General features: G+C 39.4%; 1 protein-coding gene across 2 annotated transcripts; it reads left to right on the top strand.

Annotated features, from left to right (window-relative positions):
* The first annotated feature begins 210 nt into the window (after window positions 1-210).
* MANBAL (mannosidase beta like) lies at window positions 211-8242 on the top strand. Of its 2 annotated transcripts, none has more exons than XM_063297153.1 (3): window positions 211-283; window positions 3526-3722; window positions 7712-8242. In XM_063297153.1, exons 2-3 carry the CDS (start codon window positions 3573-3575, stop codon window positions 7817-7819), a joined length of 258 nt encoding a protein of 85 aa, XP_063153223.1. In that variant the 5' UTR covers window positions 211-283; window positions 3526-3572; the 3' UTR covers window positions 7820-8242. The 2 variants fall into 2 exon arrangements, with proteins under 2 accessions (XP_063153223.1, XP_063153224.1); XM_063297154.1 differs by lacking the exon at window positions 211-283 and adding an exon at window positions 381-447.
* Window positions 8243-10714: the final 2472 nt, after the last annotated feature.

Here is a 10714-nt window from a genome sequence, read left to right as displayed (position 1 = left end):
ATCCGTGGGTGCGGCTGAGCTGTAGGAGCCACAAGGACCCCGCTTCGTAGTATTTGGGTCGCTTCTTCCCCTTAACCTGCGTCCTCTGCTTTGCGACGCTCCTAACGCATCGCGGCTGGAAGTAAGTCTGGCGAAGCTTTGCAACACCGGCGAGCGAGGCGGGGATAGCATGGGAGGCGGGGCTATCTGGGCAACGCGTTGCTACCGGCCGTTGCTAAGGGAGGAAGTACTTCCAGGGGGATCGGAAGCGCTTCCTGGAAGCGAGGTTGGGCTTGGGTTGGAGGTAAGTGGGCTGCTGGGCGGGGGGCGAAGTTAATAAGATTCCTGCAAATCTTTGGGGGGGCAGGAAGTTTGCTGCAGCCTTTGTTTGAGAGGGAGAAGACTGATGGCTTTTCCTCCTGGGCCTTTCTGTTCTAGCTCTGGTTCAGCCAGCCCTTACTGATCTGTGTGAGAACGAGCGTTCGCGTTTCTAAAGCTTTTCTTATTTTTTTTCCCCCGTAACAGCCTTTTAAAAATCCTGAATTTTGCCTGTTTAATAACTAGAAATTAGTCTAATGCTTTTATTGGTTTGATATATTAAAGTAACCTCTAGCAATGGGGTGGGGGGGCTGAAAATAAGAGAGGAGAAAATCTATCACTTCATAAATAAATGTCCCCAAGACATTTAAAAAAATGCATTTGGCATTTGGGAAGATGGCTTTTTAAACTTAACTTTTGGTCATGTGAATTGGCTGTGTGCTTCCTGTTTCGATAGAAGATCTTAAGGTGCATCGCTTTAATTAGACTATTTAAATTGCTTCCATATGAAGGGAGATTTAATGGTTTATTTTTTAAAATAATTTTGGGTCTTTTTATGTACAATACTTGGGCAGCAAGGCACTCTACAAAACCAGAAGTTCTACCCCCTTTGGTATGCTGAGCCTAGAAAGATGCTGTCCAGTGCCCAATACAGGAAGATGTGGTAGGAGTCAGCATGGAAGGGATAAGTCTTAACTGAAACTTTGGTTGCTGCTTGTACTGCTATCAAATTCCTACTTGATATTGTGCAGTTGTTTCTTGTAATTATTTAATCTTTCATAGTTGTGCGTGCATAAATTAGACCTTAATTTATTTACTTCTGTGATGTATTACAGTTCTGCTTGAGAATTCTGGCTTGTCACATCATCACAGCTTTATCCAACTTGGTAGCCTCTAGATGTTGGGATTACAATTCTCATAATTTTTATCCAGCATTTGGCTGTAGAAGATGAAACTCTGTTCCTAACTGCTAAGGTCTGAAGCCTTTCTTTGAAAGTCACTTGCCATTAGTTTCGGTTATCACTGTCAGGTGACTTTATGATGACTGTAAAAATGTTATCGTGAATATTATTTTATTGGATGTGTTTTAATACTTTAATAAACAGTTATGGACAGAAGATTGATCTGGATGTACAGATATGTATCAGGATGATTTATATTAAATCCATAAAGATTTTTGAGTCACAACTGTTTAACAATACAAGTAATTATACTTATCCCCTTCCTTTTTTTCCCTTTCTAAACTACAAAGGAAAGCAAATGAGAGGGGAAAAGGTGGAATTTGGGGAGGTGGGAGCCAAAAATGAAAAAATTGTGGGAACAGAATGTTTACATTGTGCATTGCTGAAATTTGCACAATCCTGATGTAAGCGCTCTACAAACCTGTTGAAATGCCAAGAATAAATAATCACATAATCACAGACAACCCAATACTGGTTTATCTATGCATAGAACATTCTGATACCTTCAAAACCTAGGATAGAATTTGTCTTTTTCATAGCTGCTGCACATTGAAGTAACATTTTAATTGTGCTATCTAATCTGCTCCCAATACATTTTTCTGATTAGTTACAGACAGCTAATTTAAATTAGTCCATCCTGCAAAACATACCATTGTCTATTTTAACACAGGCTTTCAGTTAAATTTCCAGGACAACCCCCAAGCTAGCTTAATTTAGTTATACCAAGAAAGCATAGAGTAGTATTCTATGGGGTTGGCTCAATTGAGCATCAGAGAACCTGAGTCCCAGGGGGCTCCAGGTAACTCAGTAGTGCCCTATTTTATTTTCCCATTATTCTTTCTCCATGAATATGCATGTAGGCAATATGAAGGGCACTATCCATAGTGATAGGGTTGGAGAAAGATAAGAGATGTTCAGGAGCGTCTGCAGAATATGATCAAAAAAGTCAAGATAGTGGCCACAACAATGCAATTGAAGCTGTGCCCATTTTTTATGTGTGTTACATGCATATAAAAACCAGACAGCTTCAGTTGCACTATTGTGGCCTCCATCTTGATATTTTGACCACACCCTGCAGATATCCCAGTAGCCTATTTAATCCCTATTTAAAAAGAGATTTCTCCTGCTTTTATTTTTTTTTTTAGGATCATATCTAAACCATGGATTTCAACTGAGTATTTTCTTGCAGTTCTCAAACTAAGCATTTTAGAAGTAATATCCAGTTCATTATGGTGGGATAAGCTATAGATAAATTGGCCCCATATTAAAGATAGTTGCATAAATTCCCCTGAACATTTCTATTGTATGGTCTTCCAAAGAAATTGGGTTGATGCATATCACATGGAAAAAAAATAGTTATCATCTAAACAGGAATTTAAACACAGCATAGAATTAAAGAGAGCCAGTTTGGTGTAGTGGTTAAGGCATCAGGCTAGAAACCAGAAGACTGTGAGTTCTAGTCCTGCCTTAGGCATGAAGCCAGCTGGGTGACCTTGGGCAAGTCACTTTCTCTCAGTCCTAAGAAGGAGGCAATGGCAAACCATTTCTGAAAAACCTTGCCAAGAAAACTACAGGGATTTGTCCAGGCAATCTTCAAGAATTGGACACGATTAAACAGATTAAAAAAAAGAATTAAAATCAACAGTTAAAACAATTGTCATTAGAGTTCCAACAGTTAGTGAATTCAGGCAGTGATCAGATCAAAAACTCACTGCAATGGCAAAACTTTTAGCTTGGTAAAGAGAGAACAAAATGAATCTCTTAGGGCATGATGTGCTACAAGAGAAAAAGCCAATTTACTCATTCTCACTAATTAAACCTCCCAAAGTCTGGGAATTGCAGCAAGAGGACTCCTAAAACTAGTGTAGGAGCAAATCTATATTAGGGTGGCAGGAGTAATACCTTGCAGGTATCCTGGTCCTAAACCATTGAGGATTTTAAAGGCTATAGCCAGTATTATCGTTACTCCCAGAAATTGACTGGTTGCCAAGGAGGAATAGAACAGACTTTCCCAACCTGATTTGTTCCACATGTTTGTTGGACTTCAGTCCCTGGTACTGAACTTCAAAGTGAATGATAGCTGAGATTTATAAGTCCAACACATCTGGAGGGTACCCAGTTAGTGGAGGCTGCAGTATCATGCTTCAAATACCTAACACCATTCTGACCATTTGCCTCAGCATTTTGTGCCTGATGAAGTTCCTGAGTGACCATTGTGGCTTTATGAAAAAAATGTATATTTCAATGGAACTTCTTTTCATTGCAGAAACAGAGTATTCCAATTTTGTTGGAAGTGTACTTAAGGACCTCACCATGGCTGCTGAGTTGGATTTTTCACCCCCTGAAATCCCAGAGCCTACATTTATGGAGAACATCTTACACTATGGCCTTTTCTTTGGTGCCATTTTCCAACTCATTTGTGTTCTGGCAATAATCGTCCCTGTTCCAAAGACCTATAAAATGGTAAGCAGTTCTTGTCCATGACATTTCTAGTGGTAGTTACAACTAGGTGTTGTCACTGACTGACAGTTTGGCAAGATCGTTATCTGATTTTTTTCCTCAAATATTCATTTATTTAATTAATTTTTATTCTGCCTTTATTATTTTTATAAATATCTCAAAGGGGTGAACATACCTGATACTCCTTCCTCCTCCTATTTTCCCCACAACAGCAACCCTGTGTGGTAAGTTGGGCTGAGAGAGAGGGACTGGCCCAAGGTCACCCAGCCAGCTTTCATGCCTGGCGGGACTAGAACTCACAGACTCCTGGTTTCTAGCCCAGCACCTTAACCACTAGACCAAACTGCCTGTTTTTTCTTTCATTCTTTAGAGTACAAAGAGACATCGGTTGAACTGCATTTGGTCTATCAGGGGCTTTCTGTGCCTGATAGGAAGGACATGGCTCAGTTTTTGGCACCCTGATACTTGCAGCGTTTTCCTTAAAGCAGAAATGTGGAACCTTTTTTAGCTGAGGACCACGTTTGTTTTTACATAATCGTACAGAGAAAGCACATGGCAGAATTGGGTATGGCCAAAGCCAATACAGGATGTGGCTTATACTGAAACTGAGTGTGGCCAAGCCAGCATTTCCATTTCCTCGTGCTTCCTTTCCTTTTCCCAATTCTCTCTCTCTCCTCATTTCATCGCTCACCATCTATTTCCACATTTATTCCCCCAAGCTTATTGCCAATTTTACACTTCTGAAGGCAGATATGTTTACTTCCTCCAACGCTCATAAGTTCTCTCATCCACACTTTCAGTCCTTTTGTTCATTTCCACATCTCTCTGTAGAGCGGCGGGTGGGGAGCAAAAGAGATCAGAAGATGAAGGAAGAGACTGAATCCAATTCGGTGCTAATCATTGCAGAAAATGAACATAAGGGGAGAGATGGCAGGCTAGATGTGGATATCTGGCAAGCTGAAGGGACTGTTCTTAATTAGAAACTTCATCTCCTTGCCAGGAAGTGATATAGCAAAGGACTCGAGACTGGGAAAAACCACAGTGGCATTTTATTTCTAGTTTGGCAAAAAACAGGGTTGTAACCAGTTGTGGACACAAAAATGTTTGACAAAACTGTGGTCATTGTTACGTTTCCACAACCTTTGGCATGCGAGTGCAGTGTCCTTTCTTGGAAGGACACATAAGCAGATTGCCATTGCCCTGTAACTAAGAAAGATTCAAGCCAAGTTCATTGATAATAAAGATACTGGCAGTTCTTCTCTTTCCCCCTTTCCAGCAAAATCTGCATTGCTTTCTTAGAGGCTTAAAATCAGCACAGATTGCTGTGCCATTTTTCTGTGGCCTTTTCCAGTTGGCACACATTAATTGTGGACATCTTTAGAAGCCAAAAATATTTATATCAAAACTTGTTTAATGAGGAAAAGCAATCTGTGAATGTGGCTTCCTCTAGAAGGTCATGCATATGTGTGATTTTCTTTTCTTTTGCAAACAAGATGATGCTTTGATTCCAACAAAAAAAATGTTTTCTCTGTATCTTTGTAGTGAAATAGGTTTCCAAAACTTTCCCAGCAATTTCGAAAACTTAACAGGCAGTGTGTCACCAAAGCAGGCTAGAGAGAGAGAGGGGAGGGAATATTTAAAACTGAAGCAGATACTGAAGTCATGAAGTTTGCATGGATAGAGCCTAAAAATGTCAATCTTAAATGGATTTGTCTGTGTTCAGTGTTCTGCTGATTTCAGACACATACTAATGTTTGTTAATGCAAAACAAACAACACGTCATGAACTACTAGACTATAATCCATAAAGATTTATACCATAATAAATGCATTAATCTTTAAGGGGCTAATTTATCCTTTCTTCCCTCACTAAGAGTCATGTATTAATTTAAGAGATCAACAAACTATTTATGATGTAGAAGCTGCAACAGACAAGCTTAGCTACCCCTTTCGAAGTTTGCAATAAGGAAGGTCATTTAAAAACATATTTTTATGCATACATACAAAACAAACTAGAGGTGACGGACTCATCCCTGGGGGAGCTGGGGGTGGTGACGACCGACAGGAAGCTCTGGCCTGGGCTGATCCATGAAGTCACAAAGAGTCGGAAGCGACTAAATGAATAAACAACAACAAAACAAAACGAACAAAACAGCAAACAATGAACCATTGTAGGTTTTGACCGGACTAAGTTAACTGAGCTATGCATTCTTCATAGGAGACCATAAACTGGGTTTGAGAATCTGCTTGCTACATTCTATATATGGCATCCCTACCCACTTGCATCTCCCCAAGGAGATTTTATTGTGCCTTCCAAAGCAAGTAGGGTTCTCCAGGCCCTCTATATCTAATCCTACGTGAAGAAGAAGCCTTAAATTCTTTTTGAAATCAGCTGAACTGAATTGAAGTCTATACTAACATGCTACCTTTATTTCAAAGGGAACTACATTCAACTAATATAACATGGATCCAATCCATAGCCTATGGAGTATTATAAGCATGTACTAATCCAGTTTTCCTGAGATTTTTATTTATTTTATTTATTACACATATAATTCATACAGAAGCACAGCTTGCAGATTGTGACTCCATAGGGCTAAAATTGGATTAAAAACAGGAACAAAAGTAACCAATAAATAAAAAAGCAACAAAAACAGAATATTAATGAGGCCAAATTACAATCATTCACATTCTTCAAATCATTTCAAGACAGGCTCATCCAAAACCCTGGCCAAATGCTTGGGGAAAGAGCTAGGTTTTTAAAGGACTTACAGAAGGCCAACATGGTTGGGACTATCCAAATCTGAGGGGATATTCAGTTCCAAAGGGCAGCTGCTGTGACAGAGAAGTCATGCTTCTTTGGTCTCACCAGGTGGCATTGTTTCATAGAAGTGACCCAAAGCATGCCCACCCTGTCAGATCATATGGGGCAGTCAGAAACAAGCAGACATAGATGGTCCCACAAGTAACAGACCCTGTGTCATGAAGGGCTTTATAGATGGTAACCAGGGCCTTGAAGTGCACCTGGAAGCTCGTAGGGATCCAGGGATCCAGGCAGCACCATGACTATACACATCATTGCATTCTGGACCAATTGTAGCTTCTAGGTGGTCTTTAAAGGCAGCCTCATGTGGCATGAATTGCAGCAGTCCAGTCAGGAGGTGACTAAAGCATGAATGACCATGAGCAGGCTTCCCAATCCAGAAATGGGTGCAATTGGTGCACAAGATGGATTTGTGCAAAGGCCCTCTAGGTCATGACTGCCACCTGCTCTTCAAGTAGGAGTGGAAAATCCAAGAGGACTCCCAAATTGCATGCAAGTTTTGTCTGGCAAGTTTAAGCCCATCCAAAACTAAGAGATGGAAGGCCTCCAGATTTGGGAAGCCCTAGAACCCACAGCCTCTCAGTCTTTCTTGGGTAAAGCAATTTACTACTGTCATCTGTTAGCCCTTTTTGCCCTTCCACTTTGCTCTCAACATTTTTGCTGCTTTTCCTTCTCTTTGATACAGTTTTCACTTAACGTTCTTTGAGGCACCTCCTCCTCCATTTCGCTGCTCAAGATCCATGGCTTTAGCATAGTGTTGCTGTTTTCTGTATACTTAGCTGATTATTAGCTTTTAGATTTTAACTCTTCCCTGTTTTTTCATCAATTATTTTTTTGCCCACCTTGGCTACAAAGCAATGGTGATAAGCACTCACATCACAAAATACAGGTGGTAATAATGCAGTGTTAGGACTGTAGATTTTTTTTAAAATCTCAGTACTCTTCCAAGTAAAAATGGCTAGGGTCAGCGTGCATAAACTTTTTATTAACATTTTCTATGTAAATGGTATAAATGTAAAACATTTAGTACTTAGAAGGTACAGTGCTTTTGATGTTATGATTCATGACCACCTTTATCCAACATTCTCATGTACCAGCAAATAATAGAAAAGATCTACAGCATATCCCCAAAATCAGTAATGTTCTGTTTCCCTTAATGAACTTAACAGGATACTGAAAGCTTTGAGACAAAAAATGCTGAAGTAGTCAAGAAACCCAAAACTGCCACTATCTCAGTGAACAAGAAGCTGAAAAAAGAAACAAAGAAGAAACGGTAAAATGGTATCATGATGAAATTTTCACAGCAACCTTATGGCAACAAATCAAATTATATTGAAGATGACACTGGCGAAAAATGAACATCAAAGATATGTGATAAAGCTGTGCTTATTCTAGTTTTGAGGAAGTAGATATACTTTTTAAAACGGCTTCAGGTTTATTGTTTCATCTGATCTGTAGCCTATAAGGTTAGTGAGAAACATCTTACAGTTTGCTTCAGTAAGAAGAAAAAAACATTTCCTTGGGCAGTGTTTGGGGGACAACTGGATCACAGGCATGGCCCATCACACTGCCCTTTTCCATGTTTTAAGCAGTGGGATCAAGCACTACTACTACTACTTTTGTATGCTGTTAATATAATTGATTCTATAACCTTATTGTTATCCTTTCATTTTCTTTTATTAAAAAATGAGTCCTGATAACTATGTCTGAGTTTAGCTTCCCTTGAATCTGAGAATTCTCTGGCAATTTACTGTTTTCCATACTGTTGGTGAATAATAACCCAAGTTATTGTTCAAATCATTCTCTTTAAGCTTATTGGGCTGAATAAATGAGAACTGTGACTTCCACTCAACAAAAGATGAACATTTCTGTGCCAGTAAGGAACTTCTCAGTAGGAACATTAGCAGGCCAGTTGTGAATCTTCTACTAGTACACAAAATGTAGTTCTTTTAAGTGAGATAGCCTCCATCATGCCTGTTGATAGCAACGTGAAGACAGAATTGTGATGGCTACATAGCCAAAACAGAGCTATTGAGAAACTAGAAGCATCTGTTTACATTCTTGGGAAAATTCCCAAATCTGCAGATGGGAAAAAAATTAACGAGGTAAAAACCAACCCTGAGCAAAAGTATTCCATGCTGCCAAACCTATATCTTTATGTTAATAGCAAAGCCTAAAATCTGCTTTGTTAGATGGTCCCTGCCCCTGCTCTCTTATAATGTTCCACACACAGGGTTACTTTGCGCAGACTTTATTATGCAATGGATCAAATGTGCCATGTCTGCCATGGGATCCATGAAGCTGGATCAAACCAATCCAGCAGAAAGTAGTGTCTTCCATGGGACAAGAGAACAAACCCTCCTATGCAAACAGTATGATGTATCTGTAGGAGGAGCCTGAGGGAGGTGGGTGACCTGCAGGGTTCCATTGGCAAATTGACCCCCTCAGGATCACACACCCACCTGCCCATCCAGCCATGGGGCTCTGTGCTTCCATGGCCATTTCTGTTTCACCTGCTGGAAATATTATCCTCACCTAACAAGTGTTTTGGTTTTTTCAGCCCTGGTAGGAATACTAACTTCATGGAACATTATTTCCTGCGGCCACTATCCCTGCTGATCCCAGACCTGAGAAAGGGGTTTTCCAAACACCACTTGCATCTGGAGAGCTGGTGATGGAGAGCCTCCTCACCTTGTATCCCTTTTAAATTCAATGCTCATGATATAAACACTGACTTTAAAGCAGTGTTTCTCAATCTCAGCAACTTTAAGATGTATGCACTTCAACTCCCAGAATTTACCAGTCTCACTGCAAAGGTGCATTAAAAGGTCCATTGTCAGGGCAGCAGCATAAAGCAAACTGCCAGGGACCTTTGGGGAATAATAATTGCTAGGGAAGTGGAGAAGAGCCTGTAGAAAAGCAAAAAAAACCTCAATTTACTCTGGAGTCTGCATAAAGGCAAGCTTGGAAAGGAAAACCTGCGCTGTGTGTTTTCTATATTCATTGCCTGTTTGAGAAGAGGTGACCATTTCACCCTTACGTTATTCTGAGGAGCTATTGGGAATCCAGTTAAGTACTGATAAAAAGCTTGCCGTTATGTGTTTTTCTTCTTGTACTGGCCTTTCTACACTCAGAATTTGCACTACTGTATGAGCTTTGTAACAAATTAAGATTCTAGGACAGCATGAATGAAATTATTTGCTAGAACAATAAAGAGAAGTTGGCAAAGGTTCTGTACTGTACATTATAGAGGGCAATGATCTGTAAAACCTCAGTAGTCTTCTGGTATGTCCAACATCTCTCTCTACCGGCTTCAGGCATACAGCACACAGCAGTAGCTGCATAAGAGCTGCAGGCCAGTTTCTCCAGTCTTCATTATCAGATGAGGTCATGTCCTACACTGCATCTGAGTCTGTTCTTGTGAAATTTTGAAGAACTGTCAGTGTGTTTTCAGATATTCTTTCTCCCTTTCTGGGAATAACCAGTTATCTTGCAACGGAGAAATAAGATAAGATGGACTATTTATCTGAAATGGCAGGATCAGCCCTTGGTTTCACTATGAAAGTTTTCATGATATATTAGGGTATTCCTATAATATATTCAGGAATCCAAGTGGCCCAAAGAGGTTTTCAGAGGCACAGAGCAGAGCTCTAATTCTGAATTATGCATATCTACATATTTATTGCTTTAGCTAAGGACCTTTGCAAAAATGTGAATAAAAATAGAAGGTTTTTATATTATTTATTTTTAACATATTGAACAAATTTAAAAATAAGGAATGATACAAAATATTAAATATACAAGTTAATATTCATGTCACTGCTTTGATATCACCCATCCAAACCAGAACAGACTAATCTCTTCAACTAAAGACGAAAGCTGGTAGTTAATGATTATTTGTTAAATATTTTCTCGTAATTTTCTTAATAACAATAGCAAAAGAGGATAAAATGCCAAATTGTACATATAAATAAGAAACATTTTTATGATGATCAAATGAGCTGCAATTCATGAAATCTTATGCCTTTTACAAAACTGTTAAGTCAGAAAGGGTGCTTACAAACTCCTGAGTTCAGCACTCTTGGGCATGCAAATATTTTAGCTGTCACTGTTCAGTGTCTTGAAATTAAACATTCTTTTGGCTTAATTATTTCTTGGTATTTTTATTAGCA

The sequence above is a fragment of the Candoia aspera genome, chromosome 3 (assembly GCF_035149785.1).
Source record: "Candoia aspera isolate rCanAsp1 chromosome 3, rCanAsp1.hap2, whole genome shotgun sequence".
In the NCBI taxonomy this organism is placed as follows: domain Eukaryota; kingdom Metazoa; phylum Chordata; class Lepidosauria; order Squamata; family Boidae; genus Candoia; species Candoia aspera.
This window is presented reverse-complemented; position numbering and strand designations above follow the sequence as displayed.

Bases quoted from the DNA above. Each gene is read 5' to 3' on its own strand.
- MANBAL (XM_063297153.1), top strand. From the start codon at position 3,573: ATGGCTGCTGAGTTGGATTTTTCACCCCCTGAAATCCCAGAGCCTACA. The intron at 3,723-7,711 runs GTAAGCAGTTCT...TGAACTTAACAG, and splicing joins TTCCAAAGACCTATAAAATG to GATACTGAAAGCTTTGAGAC.